Raw genomic sequence first — 22,578 nt, 5'->3', positions numbered from 1 at the left:
TCCAAAGGGTAATAGGAGACATTGGACCCCAAAAGTTGTTTTGCAATTTGTCCTGAGTAGGCTGATACCCTACATGTGGGGGTAGAACACTGTTTGGACGCATGGCAGAGCTTGGAGGGGAAGGAGCACCATTTGACTTTTTCAACTCAGAATTGGCTGGAATTGAGATCAGATGCCATGTTGCATTTGGAGAGCCCCTGATGTGCCCAAACAGTGGAAACCCCCAATTCTAACTCCAACCCTAACGCCAACACACCCCTAACCCTAATCTCAGCATTAACCCTAGCCCTAACCCTAGCCCTAATGGGAAAATGGAAATAAATACATTTTCTTTTAATTTTATTATTTTTCCCTAACTAAGGGGGTGATAACGGGGGGTTTGATTTACTATTTATGGCGGGTTTTTATATTTGGCGGCTGTCGCACGCTAAAAGACGTTTCTTTTTTAAAAAAATAGTTTTTGCATCACCACATATTGAGAGCTATCATTTTTCCGTATTTTAACCCACCGAGTCATGTGAGGTCTTATTTTTTGCGGGACGAGTTGACGTTTTTTTATTGGTACCATTTTCGGGCACGTGACATTTTTTGATCGCTTTTTATTCCGATTTTTGGGACGCTGAATGAACAAAACCAGCGTTTCATGAATTTCTTTTGGGGGGGTGCGTTTACACCGTTCCGCGTGCGGTAAAATTTATAAAGCGGTTTTATTCTTCGGGTCAGTACGGTTACAGCGATATCTCATTTATGTCGTTTTTTTATGTTTTGTCGGTTTTATGCAATGAAAACTATTTTATATAAAAAATAATTATTTTTGTATCGCTTTATTCTGCGAGCTATAACTTTTTTATTTTTTCGCTGATGATGCTGTATGGCGGCTCGTTTTTTGCGGGACAAGATGACGTTTTCAGCGGTACCATGGATATTTATATGCATCTTTTTGATCGTGCGTTATTGCACTTTTTGTTTGGCGGTATGATAATAAATCATTATTTTTTGGTTCGTTTTTTATTTTTTAAGGGGTTCGCTAAAGGGGTTAACTAATGGGACAGTTTTATAGGGCAGGTCGTTACGGACGCGGCGATACCTAATATGTGTACTTTTATTGTTTGGTTTTTTTTTATTTCCAAAAAATGAATTTATTGGGGAATATTTTTTTTTTTTTTTTTAATTTGGCGATTTTTTAAAAATTATTTTAACACTTTTTTTTTTTTTTTTTATTACATAGTCCCAGGTGGGACATCACTGTCCTATGACAGATCGCTGATCTGTCACATCACAGATCACTGTGACAGATCAGCAATCTGTCACAGGCAGTGCTGCAGACTTCCTCATGCCTGTGAGGAAGTCAGCTCCCTACAGGCCCCCGTCGCCATCTTGGATTCGGGGGCCTGTAGGGAAAGAGATCCCCGCAGCAGCGCTGCACATTGCGCTGCCGTGGGGGGCTCAGGGAAGCACGGAGGGAGCCCCCTCCCTGCCGATGCTTCCCTTTAACCCCCCCCGGTACACCGTGATCATGTTTGATCGCGGTGTGCAAGGGGTTAACGTGTCAGGGGCGGTCCGTGACCGCCCCTGTCACATTGTGCCGGGTGTCAGCTATGATAATTAGCTGACACCCGGCCGCGATCAGCGGCGCTCACCACGTGGGCGCCGCTGATCGCGGTAGACGCACTATCCCGTCCATGGGCATAGGGGCCCGGGTCCCATGGACGGGACAGTACGTCTCATGTCAGAAAGGGGTTAATCTGTTACCAGCAGACATTTCCCAGTGTAACATGTAAGAACGTATAATGACCCCTCCGGTATAATACAACATTTGCTCTGTGCTCCGATGTCTCCTGTACTGATATTTAATCATATAAATAGAAAAATATCAATAAAATCAGAACAAAACTGAAGCTACAATAAAATGAAACCCAAATCCTCACAGAAAATGTTATAACGAATGTAAAAAGCATGAAATAAAGCGACATAATGTTATATGCAGCGATCCCGCCCCCAGTATAATGCGCCATTAATGAGAATAACAGTGTAAGAGACACAAATATGTAAAGACTTCACCCAAAAGCTTCCGAGAAAATGTGACCACCATCACCAGGACCCAGCCGGAGGCCTCACAATTCTGCTTTGTGCTTGTTTTTTATGAGCGCTCATTTTATTTCGGGATTAGACTTAATAATAATCAGATTATTGCATACGGCCGGTTCCTGTACAATCACACACAATGAAGTAATGACAGAAAAAAGGTGAGATTCTTCGGTCCACAAGGATGGAGGCAGAAGACGTCTCTCGTCCGGCTCTGTAATGACAAAAAGTACAAACCGTTCCCATTAGAGGTCATTACACCGGTCTAATAATGTCCTTGCTCGGGTTTGGAAGTGCTCGGAGATTTAGTTTCTGTTGCCGCAGCTGCATGATTTGCGGCTACTTGACAGCCTGAATACATGTGGAGATTGACTGTTTGTTAGGGAATTCCCACATGTATTCAGGCTGTCAAGTAGCCGCAAATCATGCAGCTGCGGCAACAGAAACTAAATCTCTGAGCACTTCCAAAGTCGAGCATACTCGCTCATCACTAGAGGTGACCCAACTTTTGAAAGACGCCTTGGCTTGGCAGTTGGGCTCACATATATTGGCCAATCTATGCGCTTAGTACCTTCTTTTTTACTGTATTTTTCATAGCAAATTCGCATATAAATGTTTCATTTGTACATTATATAGCGCTTTTTTCCTTTTTTTTACATTTGCTATGGCAGTAATGCAGTTTCAATGTTCTAGACTAATCATTCTTGGTAAATCATGGTGCAACCTTTATTGTTTTTCAAGTTATATGATTTTTTGGTTGACACCTGTTCACACTAGCTTTGCATGTGCTGGTCTTTTTCACTATTTGTATCAAACCCTTTTTGGACATTCCCACTCTCATCGGCCACAGTTTATTTTAAATAGCTGGTCTGTTCCTGCCCCATGAATTGTAGGCTTTTTGCCCAGGAGAGGTGACATATCAGAACAGGGACCCAACGTTTGAAGGACGCCTTGATGTGGTATTTGGGCTCACATATATTGGCCAATCTATGGGCTAAGTACCTTCTTTTTTACTGTATTTTTAATAGCAATTTTTCATATACACTATATAGCACTCTTTGACCCATTTTCTATGGCAGTAATGCAGTTTCAATGTTCTAGACTAATCATTCTTGGTAAATCATGGTGCTACCTTTATTGTTTTTCAACGCAACACTGACTGACAGCTTATGGCCCGTAGAAAGCTGAAAATCAGTGCTGTATGGAGGGGATAGACTAAGCTACTAAATATATAGGACTACAGAGCAGAAACTCATCACTGAGAAGACTAGCAAAGCTGCAGCAGATAAAACAGCGTGTTATCAAACTACAGCAAGAAGCCCAGTAAGTGACCCAGTTCTAGAATTAGGGTCTCTGCACCTACTTTATGCTGCTCTCAGATAAGACAGAAAATCCCAATGATAGATTCTTTATAAACTCGATAGAGAAGGGAAGAATTGAAGATTATTACTGACAGCCTCTCTCCCAGGCTGTAATAGAGAACCTTCTTCTGCACTAATTGTTTTTGCAATTTTTTATTCTTTTTCTTTCCTTTCTCCATTTTTAGTGTATGACCAGCTGTAAAGGAATCTGTCTGCTCCCCCAGTCTGCACCGTCCATGTACCGGGAATATACAGCATTTATATTCTCCTTCTTTAAGTGACGATCACATAATGATCAATATATACTGTATATGGAAAAAGACGAATCTCACCTTTCTTCCTCGCAATCCCTTTACAATCCCTTCCCTCCTCCCCACTTTCCTCTTTCCCCCAGTAAGTTTCTCCTAATTCTCCCCTCATTGCACGGCGGCAGCATTTACAGAAGACATCACCACTCACCATTAGGCGTTGGCCGGATTATTGGAGTCGGAGGATGTGTCCGAAGCTGTGAAAATAGGAAATGATTTATAGCAAAATCTCAGTTTTATAAGATGTCACAGATGAAATGTGAGTAGAAGGTGGAGAAACACTGGAAACCTTCTCTTTACTGTTTTTTTTTGTTTTTCTTCATTCATGTGCAGCAGTTTTCAGTCTCCAGAAAATGTGTCTGGTTTTCTTTTTAGACAGCGATTAACACAGAATGGCGCCTGTGTCTGTCCTCATGGGGTGTAACTTGCTACATCAGGACGTACATACAGCTCTGGCAAAAATTAAGAGACCACTGCACAGATTTACAAAAATCAGCTTCTCTCCATATCTAACAGCCGTTCCATTCCATTGTCAGTTGAATTCCAACCAGAGTACACCTCATTCTACTTAATGAGCTTCTGATTAGGTGATCACCTGAACTAAATCTCATTTAACAAAGGAAAGTATAAAAAAGCCTGCTGTGGTGTTCACAATCCTTTTTTAATAGGACAAGCTGGATGGCAAAACAACTGCTAGTAATATCCCAAAAGTAATAGGAATGAAAAAATAGTAACTTTTAACCATGCCAAAGAGTTGAACAGTAAATTCTTGAGTGAGGAAAAGAAGGGCTCAATTCTGGCTTTACTAGCAGTGGGATACAGTGAGCGTCATGTTGCCTCCATCCTTACAAATTTCTAAGACGGCTGTCCATTACAACAAGGTCACGCAGCAGATATTGGGGACAACAAAGTTACAGACTGGTAGAGGGTGAAAACGACTCTCCACTGACCGGGATGACCGTCATCTTATTCAAATGTCACTCAGCAACCGCAGGATGACATCAAGTGACCTACAAAAGAAATGGCAGCTGGCATGAAGTCCATGGCAAGAACAGTTCGTAACAGGCTCCTAGAGGCAAGGCTCAAGTCATGTAAAACTAGATAAAAGCCTTTCATCAATGAGAAGCAAAGGAGAGCCAGGCTGAAGTTTGCCAAAGACCATAAGGATTGGACCATAGAGGACTGGAGTAAGGTAATCTTCTCTGATGAGTCTAATTTTTAGCTTTGCCCAACACCTGGCCATCTAATGGTTAGACGGAGACCTGGAGAGGTGTACAAGCCACAGTGTCTTGAACCCACTGTGAAATTTGGTGGAGGATCGGTGATAATCTGGGGATGCTTCAGTAAGGCTAGAATTGGGCAGGTTAATCTTTGTGAAGGACGTAAGAATCAAGCCGCATACAAGGTTATCCTGGAAAAACAGTTGATTCCTTCTGCTCAGGCAATGTTCTCCAACTCTGAGGACTGGTTTTCCCAGCAGGACAATGCGCCATGCCACACAGCTAGGTCAATCAATGTGTGGATGAAGGACCACCACATCAAATCCCTGTCATGGCCAGCCCAATCTCCAGACCTGAACCCCAATGAAAACCTCTGAAATGTAATCAAGAGGAAGATGGATCGTCACAAGCCATCAAACAAAGAAGAACTGCTTCAATTTTTGTACCAGGAGTGGCATAAGGTCACCCAAAAGCAGTGTGAGAGACTGGTGGAAAGCAGCCAAGACGCATTAAAGATGTGATTAAAAATCATGGTTATTCCACAAAATATTGATTTCTGAACTCTTCCTGAGTTAAAACAGTAATATTGTTGTTTCTAAATGATTATGATCTTGTTTTCTTAGCATTATTTGAGGTCTGCAAGCACTCTGCATTTTTTGTTATTTTGAACATTTCTCATTTTCTCAAAATAAACACAAAATTTAGTGTTTGGAAATTCGGAGACATGTTGTCAGTAGTTTATAGAATAAAAGAGCAATTTACATTTTACTCAAAAATATAAAGAGAAAAATCAGACAAAATTAACATTTTGCAGTGGTCTCTTAATTTTTGCCAGAGCTGTATAAGTCACTGTGATGGCGCTGGGACAGAAGTTGTGTCCGTGCCGTCCGCAGCATATGAAGCTCTCACTGCATCTTCTGGGACCAGAGCGAGTGCAATCCCAGCACTTTATCTCCTTGTTCCACTTTAATAGAAATCTGCTACCAGGGTTTTGCCACCTAATCTGATAGCAGCATAAGACAGAGACCCTGATTCCAGCGCTGTGTCACTTAGGCCTCTTTCACACATCAGTTTTTTGCCTTCAGGCGCGATCCGGCTTTTTTTTGTAAAACCGGATCCGGCAAAATGCAATGCCGGATCCGGTTTTTCCCCATTGACTTGCATTAGCGCCGGATCGTGCCGGATGGCATTGCGTTTCATCCGTTTTTTGCCGGATCCGGCAACTTGTCTCATTCCGGCGTCTTGAAAAAACGTCTACTGTAACGTTTTTTGTCTCCGGCGAAAAAGCCGGAAGCGCCGGATCCGGCGCTTCCAGCTTTTTGCTACAATGAAAGTCTATGGGCGCCGGAATGCGCCGGATCCAGAAAAAGACGGATCCAGCCACCGGATCCGGTTTTTTTAAGTCTGCGCATGCTAAGATCCAATTGGCCAGCCTCCAGGAACAGAGACGGATCCAGCAAAAAAACTGATCCGTTTCTACAGTTCTCCAAAATTTATGCCGGATCCGTTTTTTCTAAAAAAAGCCGGATCCTGCCTGACGGCAAAAAACTGATGTGTGAAAGTAGCCTTACTGCGCTGCTTGCTGTAGTTTTGATAAAATCCCTCTTTTCTCAGATTATCACTAGCTCTGTATTACTCTGTATTGATTGGCAGCGTTTCATGTACCCTGTGCATAGGCAGAAAGTTGCCAATCAGTGGTGTGGGCAGAATTATATAAAGCTCAGCATGCAGAGAACTGCTAGATTTGCAACGTATAAAATAGTAATGTTATCGAAATGACAACATGCAGCCTGGTAAGTGGGAATCAGGGTCTCTGCCTATATTATGCTGCACTCAGATGGAATAGCAAAAACTTAATGACAGATTTCTTTTAAAGAGAGTCTGTCATCCACAAAATTCTAATTGACCCATTGATACATTCATATAGGAGATTTAGCCCCTATAAAATAAGACCCATGCTATAGATTTTACTTTTTTCATTTCATATAAATCTGTTTTACTAGATATGTAAATGAAGGGACCTCAGTGCACCACTGGTGTGGCCAAGAGCTCAGGACACCGTACCGTCCCCTCTATTACAATCCTCAGCCCTGCACGCACTGACACTGCAGGGGTGGAAAGCACACACAGTGTCAGTGTGCGCAACTGCGTTCTGATCCCTCTACTGCAGGGGTCCTCAAACAACGGCCTGCAGGCCACATGCAGCCCACCAAGGACTTTTATCCGGCCCCTGGGCCCAGCCAACATTTAACTGCAGTTCAATGCCAGCGGGCCCTGTAATCGCGGGCGGGACGAGGTGCCGAGGAAAGGCGTTGCACAGCCCTCCGTATGCAGCACAGCACACACGGCCCGGCCTGATGACGTCACGCCGCCTGTGCCTGAAGAAGACGAGCGGGCGCCTCTTCAGAGCAGCCGGGGACATAGGTGAGTACTGTTTTTTGTTTTTTTTTAACGCCGGGTCCTATTGGGGACATTTACCTGCCTATTGGGGACCTGTGCTACTGGGCACTGATCAGGCTGCATTGATGGGCACTGATCAGGCTGCATTGATGGCAGGCCCGGATTGGCAATATAACCAACCGGGCATTTTCCCGCTGGGCCGCTGTCACGTGGGCCGCGGGCGGCAGCGCCCAATCATCTGGCCGCTTGCCAGCTGCTGCGGCCACTGTTGCTCCTGCCGCCGGCCCTCTGCGGGCATGCGGTGATAGTTTCCAAGTTCCTCCCGCACTGCAGGGAGATAAGCCGCCACGCCCCAGAGCCGTGTGTATGAGGTGTACGGAGCGGTGCCGTGTGTGTGTACGAGGTGTACGGAGCGGAGCCGTGTGTGTACGAGGTGTACGGAGAGGAGCCGTGTGTACGAGGTGTACGGAGCGGAGCCGTGTGTGTACGAGGTGTACGGAGCGGAGCCGTGTGTATGAGGTGTACGGAGCGGTGCCGTGTGTGTGTACGAGGTGTACGGAGCGGAGCCGTGTGTACGAGGTGTACGGAGCGGAGCCGTGTGTGTGTACGGAGCGGAGCAGGATGTGTACGAGATGTACGGAGAGGAGCCACGCGTGTACGAGGTGGACAGAGTGGAGCCGTGTGTGTATGGAGTGGAGCCATATGTGTACGGGATGTACGGAGCGGAGCCAAGTGTGTACAAAGCATACAAAGCGGGCTTTTCCCACGGACACAGGAGTACACGGCGGAGCCCCGAGGAGCATTTTAAAACACACACATGACATTCCACCTGAAGTGATGTGCTGGAAGCTGACCGGAAATGAGAATTTCTTGAGGAGATTGTGACGGAACCAGGAATGCTTCAGATCCATCACCGTGTCCTCCTCCGACAGCGCAGACAGCAGGATCGCCTTGGAATCGGGGATGTCGGCCATGTGAGCGGATCATGATAGGTCCTGCACCGGGAGGCTCAGGTGGGCACTACAATGGGAGCCGGGCTGCTATAGTATCTTTGTAGAATCTTTCTTTATTTCTTTCTCTCTTTTTCTTTCTTTCTCTGTTCTTTCTTTGTCTCTCTCTGTTCTGTCTTTCCCTCATTTTCTTTCTCTCTGTTCTTTCTTTCTCTCTCTGTTCTTTCTTTCTCTGTTCTTTCTTTTTTTCTCTCTCTGTTCTTTCTTTTTTCTCTCTCTGTTCTTTCTTCCCCTCTTTCTTTCTTTTTCTTTCCTCTCTTTCTCTCTGTTCTTTCTTTCTTTTCTTTACTTCTTTCTTTCTCTCTCTGTTCTTTCTCTGTCTCTCACAGTTCTTTCTTTCTTTCCCCTTTCTTTCTCGCTCTGTTTTCTTTTTTCTCTCTCTCTCTGTTTTCTCTCTTCCTTAGTGCCAGTCACAGTCAGTGTGATCAGCAGTGCTAAATGGGTGCGATTAGGTGTGGACATGGGTGTGACTAGTTGTGAAATGGGTGTGGCTGGACGTGACCAAAATTTGCGCTATGCGCGCCGCAGTCTTTGTCCATCTTTCCCTTCTTCAAAAGTTGGGAGGTATGATAGGGGCGGCTATGACCAGGGGGTCTGGTTGCCCAATAAAGAGCAGTTCTGCCAGGAATTCTGTCACCGTGCGTACAAAAGGGGACAGAGATTTGGGAGGAGTACTGTACCTAAAAGCAATAAATAGGACTGAGCTGAAATACTGGGCACAGCTCTGACTACATGTTATATAGTCGTGTTAATCTCCTCTCACTTCTTGTAATCTACAAGTGTACAAAGATATTATATAGTCACCATGTGACTAGTGGGCCTGTGTAACTTCAAATGCCAGGGCTGAATTTTAGTCCCAGTCCGGCCCTGATTGATGGGCACTGATCAGGCTGCATTGATGGACACTGATCAGGCTGCATTGATGGACACTGATCAGGCTGCATTGATGGACACTGATCAGGCTGCATTGATGGACACTGATCAGGCTGCATTGATGGGCACTGATCAGGCTGCATTGATGGGCACTGATCAGGCTGCATTGATGGGCACTGATCAGGCTGCATTGATGGGCACTGATCAGGCTGCATTGATGGGCACTGACTGATCAGGCTGCATTGATGGGCACTGACCAGGCTGCATTGATGGGCACTGATCAGGCTGCACTGATGGGCACTGATCAGGCTGCATTGATGGGCACTGATCAGGCTGCACTGATGGGCACTGATCAGGCTGCATTGATGGGCACTGATCAGGCTACATTGATGAGCACTGGTCAGGCTGTATTAATGGCCAGTGCAGTCTATGTCTCTGTGTGGGCAATTTTATTGCTGGTATATTGTTTTTGTAGCGCTGTATATATGTTGGTATTTTACTAATAGCAATTTTGAATCCCTAGGAAACAATTATATCAAGAAAGTGAAAAAATGGACTCGAAGTGTAGGATATTCGAAGAAGCTAAAAAATTGGTAAGTTTGATGATTTAACTTCACTTCTTCATTTTAAATATTATATTTGTTCCTATTTTGTTTTATTACTTCAAAATAAGATATGTGCAGTGTGCATAGGAATCTGTTCATAATTTTTTTTTAAACTATATTTCGGCCCACCAATGGTCCGAGGGACCGTGATCTGGCTTCCTGTTTAAAAAGTTTGAGGACCCCTGCTCTACTGTATGTAGCCGCCGCTCGCTGCATACAGGATCACACAGTAGCAGGAAGCCGATGCTGACCGGAGAGGTAGATGAGGTGTGCACACTGACACTGCAGGAGCCGAGTGAGTGCTGGCAGATACAGTGTGAGAGCGCTCTCCTCTCCTGTCAGCATTGGCCGCCCACTACCGTGTGATCCTATGAGCAGGCGCTGCAGATAGGATAGAGATATAACAAGAGAACATAGAATGGCAGATTTGCAAAAATTTGCAAAAAATCTCTGCAGCCAAATATATGGCAGTAATCAGCAAGTGCTGAATAACAAATACAGGGTATTTAGTCGATACGTTTTTTGCAAAAAAATGTATACTAAGCTGCCTCACAACGTCAAGGTAACCCGTGTCGAAGCAGTCCCTATCTAATGTATTTAATACCTGAACATCTGAACAGTGTCTTGACATGAACAGGATTCAGACAGGCTGCTCCACAGTATGGGCTTATTGTCTGAGACAGCTCTTTTTTTTGCAAAAAAACGTATCGACTAAATACCCTGTATTTGTTATTCAGCACTTGCTGATTACTGCCATATTTTTGGCTGCAGAGAATTTTTGCAAATCTGCCATTCTATGTTCTTTTTATATCTTAGTTAATGGGTGGTGTGAGCATTGTCTGACCGACGTGTTCACATTTGTGCATTTCACGTGTTTTTAATCCATTTTCTCCTTGCTTAGCATGGTTTGGGAGACCCCACCCCTCTCCTGTGTGATGTGCACAAAAGAGCTGTCTCAGCCCATAAGCCCATACTGTGGAGCAGCCTGTCTGAATCCTGTTCATGTCAAGACACTGTTCAGATATTAAATACATTAGATAGGGACTGCTTCGACACGGGTTACCTTGACGTTGGTGAGGCAGCTTAGTATACATTTTTTTGCAAAAAAAAGTATCGAATAAATACCCTGTATTTGTTATTCAGCACTTGCTGATTACTGCCATATTTTTGGCTGCAGAGAATTTTTGCAAATTTTTGCAAATCTGCCATTCTATGTTCTCTTGTTATATCTTAGCTAATGGGTGGTGTGAGCATTGTCTGACCGACGTGTTCACATTTGTGCATTTTACATGTGTTTTTAATAGATAGGATAGAGATCAGAATGCACCCGAACACACTGACACTGTGTGTGCTCTTGGCCCCTGCAGTGTCAGTGTGTGCAGAGCTGGGAATTCAGGTCAGGCACGCTCCAAAGCGAGTGATGTTAATAGATATAAGTGGAGATGCGGAGGATTGTAATTACAGGGGCGGAATGGTGCACTGAGCCCTTGGCCATTCCATGGGTGCACCGAGGATCCTCCATTTATATATCTAATGAAATTGTCTTTATATAAAACAAAAGAAGTAAAATCTAGTCTACAAGTTTTTTATGGAGGCTAAGTCCCCTATATGAAGGTATAAAAGGTTTTTTTAAATCAGATATTTTTTATTTGAACATTTTCCAACAAAACAGGTATAACAACCCAGGGGAACGTAGTCCCCTTACCCCACCCCCCTCCCCCCTGAATTGAATTGTCCCCCCAACTTAACAAAAATAAACATATTATTATTATATAGCGTCAATGTTACGTCTCCTTGAATAAGAATAATTAGAAATACAAGAGAGGCTCCAAATGTGCTACATATAGACAAGACTTCTCTTCAATTCAGTAAAGGTACACTCAAATAAGACCTAATCGGAATCTCTGTAACTCTCTGGATGCAAGGCCCGAGCTGTCTATCCATAATGCCCAAAGCTTTTCAAATTTTCCGATACAGCCTCTCTTCAAGTAAATTGCTTTTTCCATGTTAATCACCCAGTTCACCTTACTAATATATTCCGGAATGGAGGGCGTCTGATCATCCAACCAGTGCTGTGCTATCAACTTTCTAAACATATATAGCAATCTAGCCACCGCTATTTTGCCATACTCATCTGTCGTTAGATCTTCAACATACCCCAATACACATACCATAGGTGAGCAGTCTAACCCCCCCCAAAGAAGGTATAAAAGGTTTAATGTGAGTTTTTGGGGGCAGACTCTCTTTACTGTAAACCTAAAAGGGAGAAGTACAGGATTAGTAAGACTTGTCTGCTTCCCTCCCATCTCAGCGCCGCCCCTGTCCACAGGTCGTGTCTGGTATTGCAGCTCCATTGTAGTGAATAGGGCTGAGCTCCGATCCATCACATACAACCTGTGGACGGGGCCGGTGCTCTGTTTGAAATAAAGCGGCCTTGTGTTTTTGATCCTGCACCACTCTGGTGTAATTATGGTGTATGGAATAGACGGGGTCGTCCACTTGGGTCTCTGTCCTCTATGATCCAGAATGGAGAGTCGCTCTGTAAGATCAGCGCTCCCTCTGGGGACACAAGACGTCCATGTGTTTCCTTAATGCCGGCTGTGGCCTTACAGCAAATCTGCCAAAACCTCCCATCAGAGCCACATGTGCAGAATACTCACTGCCGGTCTCCTTGTATCCGGCTTTTCTTCCTGAAATAAGCAGAGAAGATGGAATTAGGAAGAGAAACCTGAAGACGCCATTATCATTGGTGACATATAATAATAATATAGTGTAATGGGGGAGAGATGAGGGGAGACGATATACAGTCAGGAGCCCCTACAAATAACATATGGAAGAGCAACCACAGACCAAGGAGAAAAGTGAGGAGCCCCCAACCCTAAGATATAACACAGCCAATCAGAAAGAAACATGAGGGTAACCCAGCCAATCAGAAAGAAACAAGAGGGTATAATACAGACATGGACGACATTGTTGGTACCTTCTGCTAAAGTAACAAAATCCCGCAATGGTCACTGAAATAACATGAAACTGACAAAAGTAATTTTCAAGTTTAATTTACTGAATATCAACTAACGAGAATCAGACTTTGTTTTTTGCTTTTGAATTGTGGTCGAAAATGTAAAAAAAAAAAAACCTAATAAAAATGGCTGGGACAAAAATGATGGTTCCATTGACTTAATATTTTGCTGCACAAGCTTTTGAGGCAATCACTGCAGACAAACGATTTCTGTGACTCTCAAGGAGATTTCTGCCAACGTGCACAGGGATTTTGACGACTTCTTGTGAACAGACTGCTCCTGGTATCTCAGGTGTGAAGCCGTCTTCTCCAGACATCAGATCTCAGCTCCTTCCACAAATGTCCAATAGGGTTTAGATCAGGGCTCATAGAATCCACAAGAGAACGAGTCCGATGCTTTGCGCTCAGCCATTCTTGGATGTTTTTAGCTCTGTGATTTGGGTCATTATCCTGTTGAAGGACCCATGAGCTGCCACTTAGACCAAGGTTTCTGACACTGGGCAGCACATTTCACTCCAGAATCCCTCGATAGTCTTGAGATTTCATTGTACCCTGCACAAATTCGTAAGACCCCCTGTGCAAGAAGCAGCAAAGCCACCCAGAAACCTAACCAAGCCTCCTCCATGTCTCACCGTAGGTACAATGTCCTTTTCTTTCTATGCTTCATGTGAACATACAGCTGATGTGATGCCAAAAAGCTCCAGTTTTGTCTCCTCTGTCCAAAGGACATTTTACAGGGATCTTTGTGGCAACAATGGTTTCCTACTTGGTAGTCATCCATGACGTCCACTTTAGCCAAGACAGCGACGGATGGTGCAATCTGCACTGATGTATCTTAATCTTGGAGTTCACCTCTAGTCTCTTTGGAAGTTGTTTTGGGCTTTTTGGTTACTATTTGTATATGTATTACACACCTCTTCAATTTCTCATCAATTTTTCTTACCGCCATCCATAGGGGTTGGCTATAGTCCCATAGACCTTACACTTCTGAATATGTGCAGCTGCAGTAATTATAGTCTTTACTTTTAACATGTTCATCTATATTTTTCTTTCTCTCCTGAGACAACTCTTTCCGTAGCTTTCTTTAGTCCATGATACCAAACAGCAAAGCGATTACTTTTCACCCAATAAATAGGCAGATTGACTTATTAAAAGTATGTAGACCCCTGTGACGCTAATTACAGGACGCACCCTAGTTTATTATGTTACTATGGTTAAATTATTTTCAATCTTCTCTTTTCATCTCACAGCCATGTCTCATCTGGGAACACAATTGCAGTGATCAGTCTTTGTGTGACAATGATTGCGATGTACTAGCACTTCCACCTTTGGTCCATGGTTGTGCGCCCCAGTGCTATCTGACACTTAATCTCTGCTGTCATTCCGCCACTGCGATTAATGATGGACACACAAAAATGAAGCAGTCGACCACTTTAATTTCTACATTTTTGGGTTTTCTTGATGTTCAGTTAAGTCGCATTTTCTCACTTTCTACATTTAACATCAAAAGCTTTAAGTGCTTCTTTCTCTCTGTCAGCATAGTTCTATCATCTGCACATATCACATAGATGATTCAAGTGTTGAGGTGAAAATGGGCAGAAAAGCCATCAGCAAAGTCCAGGTTCCTTATGATTACTTCCACATACAGGTTGAAAAGAAAGGGAGAGGACGCCTCCTTGTCTTATGCGCTTTTTGATCTTGATCCATTCATTATTTCCATACCTGGTTCGCACTGTGGCTTCTTCATCATCGTAGAGTGACAAGATGAAGCTAAAAAAGTGCGCCGGCTCCTACCTCACTCAGTGCTTCCCAAAGCTTATACTCAACACAGTGACAATCCTTGGTATAATCAGTGAGGTGCAGGTAGAGCGTCTTCTGGTGCTCTCTCATCTTTTCTATTATCCATCTCAGCTTTGCGATGTGATCATGTCCCTTTATCCTTACAGAATCCAGCCTGGGCATCAGGAAGTTCTCTATCAAGGATGTTCCCCAAGCGCTTCTGAATAACCCTTAGAAGCAAATTGCGGGGATGGGGAATCAGGGCGATTGTTCTATAGTTGGTGCAGTCCCTGATGTTGCTTTTCTTCAGCAGCGGGATAAATGCTGATTCTTTTCCGGTCCTTTGACCATGTGTAGATCTTTCAGATTTTCTGACATAGTGCTGTCAGTGCGGCTCTCAGGACTGGATTGAGCAGCTCTGCAGAGATGACATCAACATCAAAAGCTTTGTTTTTTTGGCAACTGCCTCAAAGCTCAATCCACTTGACTTTCCAATAGGTCTGGTTCTGGTTCCTCTTTGCCTCCACGCTCCTCACGATGGTCACTGCTTGTGCTAGCATATAGTTCCTCTGTGTATACCTTCCATCTCTGCTCAGTGTCCTGCTGATCACTAATTTCATTGCTATAACAGTCTTTGATGGTTGCTTGGCTTGCTAAGAAGGGCTTCTTCACTTGTATCACAGAGGCAGAAAAATCCCCGGTGTGGCCCCTCTTACAGGCTTGAGCTACGTACATCAAGTTTTGAAACATAAGGCTATGTTGGTTGTGATATGCTATATGGATATCATTTTGTGTATATTTCTATTTCACTGATTTTCATAGTGTTTTTCTTGTTGCCTTGTATGTCTATAGCCTGACTGTATCTGTCTCTTGATGACCCCCTGTAGTTCCTTAATCCCCAAGGCTCCATTGTCTCCTCTGGGAGGCCTGCAAACCGCCCCAACCTGTCTGACTACCCCTGGAGATAAAGAGGGGGCGGGGGAGGACAGGAGCTGGGCAAGTCAGTTCTTGTGTGGAGAGGATCGTGTGAAGACTGCACCTCAGAGAGAAGGACCCATTTTATCCTATGTGTTGCTAGTTTTGGAATCTCATCTCCCTGGACATTTTATCCTGTTACTGGACTGCATTCTTGTTCTGGACTATTGTATCCTCAGTGTGGTGGATTATTTATGGACCTTCTAATTTTGCCTGTAATAAAGGTCTTGGGATTGTTCACACTTCCCTCGCTCTGTTGATTGTGTGGTATCGGAGAAGGACCCCGTGACAATTGGTGGCAGCAGTGGGATCAACAGAGCGTAACCCAATGGAGAACCACCGACAGAGTGAGTACAGAAATTGGACTGTATCCAGTTTACAGGAGAGAGCCAGAGACCTGGGCCTGAACTACCAGGGACTGACTAAAGAAGCCTTAATTGACCTACTGGTGGGTGCTATTCAGACCACCTACTCCCATATGTCTGAAGGACACGCAAAGGAGACAGGGATCCCCATCCAGAAAAGCCAGTGGGTGTTGTTGTACAAAGAAGAGATGGCAGTTCTGGGCCCCGGCGTGTCTCAGGAGTACAAGGAGGAGGCTGCCCGCCGGGCACAGCGGGGAAAAGAAGCAATGGAGCTTGAGAGAGGTAGTAATGCAATGTGGAGTGTAAACCCAACGATCTGGGAGCCTGTACGGATCACCCGGACAGATTTTAAGCCATTCGATGATGCTTCCGGAGATGTGGAGGGGTTCTTCAAGGACTATGAGCAGCAGTGTGCTGTGATGGAGGTGCCCCACTCTAGCTGGATACGTTTGTTAGTGGGACTCCTGAACGTAAGCATGGCGGAGGCTTACCGAACCATTGACGCACAGCGGAATCAGGATTATAACATTGTAAAGCAGACTATCCTGGATTACCATGCTATCACCCCAGACTCATACAGGGCCAAGTTCCAAGACCTCCCATGCACCACAAGGGGATCGTTTAGGATGTATGCACATTAGATGTCTCAGGCATGTCGGAGATGGCTGGAAGCAGAAAACGCCTTTACTGTGGAAGATGTTATACAGGCGGTCCTTATAGAACAATTTCTTGCCAAGTGCCCCGCAGAGGTACGGGAATGGGTCCGTGAGCGCACGCCGTGTACCGTGGATAGAGCTGCAGCCCTGGCAAATGAAGCCCTTACTATCCGGCCGCAATGGAGGAGGCTTCTGGACAATGAACCATGGCCTGCTCCCGCGCCCCATCTCCCTCAGATTATATCTGCCCTTCCACCTAGTCGCAAGCCGATGACTATCAAGCCTCCCAATCCTGGGCCCCAACAGTTCCGACCACGACCTGGGGGTATCACCGAGAGATGTTATGTGTGTGGGCAACCTGGACATTTGCAGTTTGGATGTCCCACAAGGATTTGGAGGGAGCTCCACGCAGCCCCACCTCGTCCAGTGCATCTTGTGCACTCCATACCGCCTGATGAAGAGCTACCACCACCCCCACCAGAGTGGACCACCGACCACAGCACCATAGATACCCCTCCTGGAGTGTACGGACTCTGGCCTTTGTCCTTTGGCTACCCAGAGCAACGGCAACGCCACCTGCAGGATGTCTTAATTGACGAATACAAAGTGTCAGGATTTAGAGACACAGGGGCATTTCTGACTATCGCTGACCCTCGTGTGGTTCGACCCGAGGCAATTCACCAGGGTGCAGGAATTCCCATTGTCTTGGCGGGGGGGGGTGTCCGCAAATATATACAGCAAGCTTTGGTGCGTTTGGATTATGGTTTTAGAGAAAAACTGTGCTGGATTGGAGTTATGGGAGGACTTCCTGCAGATATCCTCCTTGGGAACGACATTGGGGAGTTACAGTGTTATTTTGTGGGAGCAGCCACTCAACTACAGGCCCTTCAAGCACCACGACATCCGGACCTCACTGGGGAGCAATCTGTTTAGCCAGAAGGTCCGTGGGCCTCTCACTCTTCTGAAAGAACAATTGGAGGGAGATATCTCAGATACCGGAATGCCCATCATTCTCTACGTTCTAGAGTTCAGAGACCGTCTCGCCCAGCTAGCTACCTTGGCTAATGATCAACAGCAAATGGCCCATTCCAGTCAAGAAACCTGGTATGACCGTAACGCCAGGACCCGGGAATTTATGGAAGGACAGCAAGTGCTTATAATTATTGCAACCCCTGCCACTGTACAAGGAACTATAAACGATTGAGTAATGTGGACAAAAGTGAGCAGGCCAGAGGTCTGTGTAGACCTCATAGCGTGCTCACTTATTATGGGGGGGAGAGGTTGTGATGGTGTGATATGCTATGTGGATATCATTTTGTGTATATTGCTATTTTACTGATTTTCATAGTGTTTTTCTTGTTGCCTTGTATGTCTATAGCCTGACTCTATCTGTTTCTTGATGACCCCTTGTAGTTCCTTAATCCCCAAGGCTCCGTTGTCTCCTCTGGGAGGCCTGCAAACCGCCCCAACCTATCTGACTACCCCTGGAGATAATGAGGGGGCGGGGGAGGACAGGAGCTGGGCAAATCAGTTCCTGTGTGGAGAGGATCGTGTGAAGACTGCACCTCAGAGAGAAGGACCCATTTTATCCTCTGTTGCTAGAGTTTTGGAATCTCATCTCCCTGGACATTTTATCCTGTTACTGGACTGCATTCTTGTTCTGGACTATTGTATCCTCAGTGTGGTGGATTGTTTATGGACCTTCTAATTTTGCCTGTAATAAAGGTCTTGGGATTGTTCACACTTCCCTCGCTCTGTTGTGTGGTACCGGAGAAGGACCCCGTGACATTCACACTAGGCGGTTTTTTCACCTTTTTTTTTCTGCAGCAAAACAAGCTCTCTTGGCAGAAACTTTCCCCAAAAAGTAGGTTTTGCTTGGTCTTTGTGGCGTTTTTTGCTGCGTTTTTGCCATGCTACATTTGTCTCTTGTGCATGCTGATAAACTGTAGTGCAAAGAAAAAATCATATTGTACTTCATCAGGTTTTGTGTCAAAAACGCAGCAAAAGCTGATACCTGCATTTTTTGCATCATTTTTTTCACCACCCATTACTTTCAATGGTTGAAAACGCTGAAAAAACACTGAAAGAAGTGACATGCTCTGTTCTGCAAAACCCAAGAAAAGGTACAAAATACTGAGGACAAAATAAATAACCAAGCTGTGTGTATGAGATTTCTGAAATCTCAGAGTTTGCTGGTACTGTAAAACGCAGCTCAAAATTTGCATAAAAAGCTGAAAAATGCCTAGTGTGAACATAGCCTAATTATACATTTGTTGAGAAGTACATCAAGTTTATAAAAAGACTCGATATTTTCAGTGTTGACCCTTATTTTTCCAGACTTCTGCCCTTCGCCCTGGCAGCTGGATAGATCAGCTTCTGGGCCAAATCCTGATGACTGCCCATCTAATCGGTGCTTTCTGTTTTTTTTGTCCTACCACTTTCTGAGGATTTGCCACAGGTTCTCAATGAAATTGAGATCTGGGGAGTTTCCACCCATGGATCCAAAATTTTTATGTTTTGTTCACCGAGCCACTTAGTAATCACTTTTGCCTTGTGACTTGGTATCCACCATTCTGGAAAAGTTTTTTCATCATCACATTGCTCCTGGGTGGTGGGCAGAAATTGCTCTTGAAGGAGGTTTAGATCCCATTCTTTATTCAAGGCAGTGATCCTAGGCAAATTGTGAATGAGCCCCCTCCATGGGTGAAAAGCCTCCACACATGAATGCTCTCAAGAACCTGTACTGTTCACAGACATAGGACTCATGGTTGCTCTCACCTTTTCTTATCTAGATAATCATTTTCCGGATGTCCAAGTTAAATCCTCATATTTCCAGCAGAATATCAGTTTGTCCTTGATGTTTTACATGGAGAGAATTGGCTTCTTTGATTCCCTTCTTTAAATTATGCCAGCCTCTGAAAGTGTTTGTCCCACTGTGCGTGCAGCTGCACTAAAACCTGTCTGATGCCATTTCAGAGCAAGCTCTGCACTGGTGTTGAACCGATCCCCTTGGTCATGGGTGGGGAAAGTACAAACCAGAGGCCATTTACAGCCTGTGATATAATTTGTTCCAGCCTTTGGCCAGATTACCGTCAGCCACAGTGCTTGGGTAACCAGCCCAGTTTGTCTGGCCGCAGCCTTTTAATTCTTCCCTAGACTGCACACATCATTCACTACTGAACGCCGTGGTGCACGCACTTCTGAATTACGTCCTGACTATGTCCAGTGCCAGTGTCAAGATATTATTTGTATGTGGAGTTTGTCTGCTCTGTGTGCTTATCCTGATCATTTCTATGATGAATGCTGCCGTTGCAGTGACTCCTATGTAATGTATACAGCAGTCACAATGTCTCCTATGTGATGCATATTTCGCAGTCTCAGTGTTTCCGATGTTATGCATATACAGCAGTTTCAATGTTTCCTATATGATGTATATACAGCAGTGTCGGTGTCTTCTATGTAATGTATTCGGCAATCTTTGTCACCTATGTGATATATGTACAGCAGTCTCTGAGTCTCCTATGTGATGTATACTACTGCAGACCTAACATTGCTTGATTACTATGACAATTACATGAAGAATGATGACTTTATTTTAAGGAGACATGCAGTGAAATATTCAACCGTGTTGGTAACAGCTTACTACTGCGAGTTCTTAACAAAACATATGATCACAAAGAGTTGACTGCGCTACAGATTGATGCAAACCTGGAAGTTGTGAAGAGTCCCATCATCAATGCCACCTAACATCACAGACTCCCCAAAGAGGAGCTGCATCATCACATTAGGGGTGTGTTAATTAAATGTTTGACCAAATATAGCAGGATCATTTTAAAGTTGATACTTTTGTATGGCTGCGAATGACGTTATACATTTCCCAATGACCCTTGGCAGAAAAAAAGATTCCCCACCTCTGTCTCATTTGAATCCTTTTTAGGAGACGGTCTTGGTACTTGCAGGACTTTACTGGGCGCCCTGACGCCTTCTTCACAGCAATTAAACCTTTCCTTTTGAAGTTCTTGATGATCAATAATGGTTGATTTAGGGGCAATATTACAAGTAGCAATGTCCTTGCCTGCAAAGCACTTTTGGTGCAAAGCAATGATGACTGTACGTGTCTCCATGACAAAGAATGACTTTGTAATTTTTTGCATTTCATATGATCGCTCTTCATAATAATCTAGAGTTAAAGTGAACCTGTCACCTCGTTTTGCTGCTATAAGATGCGGCCACTGCCTTTCAGGGCTTATACACAACATTCTATAATGCTGTTGATAAGCCCCTGGTCTGACCAGCGGTCTGGTCCGATGGGTGTTGCAGGTCCAGGTCCGGCGCCTGCCATCTTCATGCGATGTCGTCATCCTGCTTGCTTCGTTTCACCCTCCTGCGCAGGCGTACTGATCAGCCCTGTTGAGAAAAGACCAAAGTACTGCAGTGCGCAGGTGCTGGGCCTCTCTGACCTTTCCTGATGCGCACTCCAGTACTTTGCTCTGCCCTCAACAGGGCAGATCAGTACGCCTGCGCAGGAGCGCGACACGAAGCAAGCAGGATGACGACATCACATGAAGATGGGAGGCGCCAGACCCGGATCTGTGACACCCATCGCATCAAACCGCCCCCCAGGTGAGTATAATAAAACTTGTTTTTCCTCATTTCAGGTCAAACCGGGGACTTATCTGCAGCATTACAGAATGCTGTAGATTAGCCCCGAAAGGCAGTGGCCGCATCTTATAGCGGCAAAACGAGGTGACAGGTTCCCTGTAATGCCACTATAAAAAGGAAGTGACAAACATTGTGAAAAACAAAATTTGTGTCAGTTTCAGGAGTTTTGGCAGCGACTGTATATGGGAGACATCAGAGCAGCTATTCTCCTCCAACTAGCTCAGAGACAACTGAGATTTAGAGACAGAGCCTTGTTAAATATTAATAATCCGTTAATTTCTTATAAGACTCAGTTCTGTACATTGCTTTAGCTTACACGACATATGCTATTTTTAAGCTTGGCTCATGGTACAGGACAACTCCATATATACCAGGATCACGTGCTTCAAGAGACGTATATAATTCATGGCTAACTGTAGAGGTCGCTCGTTCCTTCCCTCACCATCATGAGACACAGACGCAAGATGCCATCTCTGCAGGGACATAACTGAACAACTGGTAAGAAGCCTAAGAGAGACAGAGGCCATTTGCCATGTGGCATCCCAGAGAAAGAAGGTGACAAGCTTTTGCAATGAACTGATGGACAATCTCTCTTTCACCTATTTTTATGTTTTTCTGTAATAATCTTTTCTTTGATGGAAGAATCCAAATAAACCACTATATTTTTATCTGGTAACTAGTCCTAAGTATTTTACAAGGATAAGCATTATTTTACAAGCCTGCAGAGGCGACAACTGGAGAAAATATTGGATACAGGTGATATAAAGGCCAGAGATAGTGTTACTCCTTATGTACTCACAGGACGCTTATTCTGAACAGTCACCTGATATGACAGTAAAGCGTACCTGAGGGGTGTGGAAGAAAAATTTAGCAAATACATTCATCATATATTTTGCTGTTTATTTAGCGGAATATATCATGAGACGTGTGGGATTACTGACACTTACTTCTATAGAACATAAATCCACCAATGCCGAGAAGAGCGACGACCACCACAGCTACGACCACAGCGATGATCCGGACTCTGGACTTCTCTGGTTCTGGTTGGAAAACAGAAATATAAATCTGATCTGTGGATTACACTGAGAGCGTCATGTATCAGCCGCACATTAGTCTCCTCCGCTGCACTGATGACATATGTATCAACAATTGTCTATTGTGGCTCAATTGCCACTAGACCAGAAGAGATTCCAACGAAAGTGAGATAAAAAATATTAAATGTTTATTAATAACAAGTTTAAAAATCTGATTGGATACTAA

General features: G+C 44.5%; 1 protein-coding gene across 2 annotated transcripts in view; it reads right to left on the bottom strand.

Annotated features, from left to right (window-relative positions):
• Window positions 1-1,834: 1,834 nt before the first annotated feature.
• Window positions 1,835-22,578, bottom strand: part of LOC141048427 (class I histocompatibility antigen, F10 alpha chain-like) — a 117,800-nt gene continuing 97,056 nt past the window's right edge. The window contains exons 5-8 of one of the 2 annotated variants that reach the window (XM_073543986.1): window positions 22,266-22,358; window positions 12,523-12,552; window positions 3,906-3,951; window positions 1,835-2,299 (exon numbers count right to left, since the gene is read on the bottom strand). In XM_073543986.1, coding sequence (XP_073400087.1) covers window positions 3,908-3,951; window positions 12,523-12,552; window positions 22,266-22,358 — 167 coding nt within the window. In that variant the 3' untranslated portion in view covers window positions 1,835-2,299; window positions 3,906-3,907. The remainder of the gene's footprint in view (window positions 2,300-3,905; window positions 3,952-12,522; window positions 12,553-22,265; window positions 22,359-22,578) is intronic. The other variant, XM_073543987.1, reaches the window with a different exon arrangement.

This window comes from Dendrobates tinctorius, unplaced genomic scaffold, assembly GCF_039654945.1.
Source record: "Dendrobates tinctorius isolate UK_male_01 unplaced genomic scaffold, ASM3965494v1 ptg000135l, whole genome shotgun sequence".
Taxonomy (NCBI): domain Eukaryota; kingdom Metazoa; phylum Chordata; class Amphibia; order Anura; family Dendrobatidae; genus Dendrobates; species Dendrobates tinctorius.
Note: the sequence above shows the minus strand (reverse complement) of the source record. Positions and strands in the feature narration are given on the sequence as shown.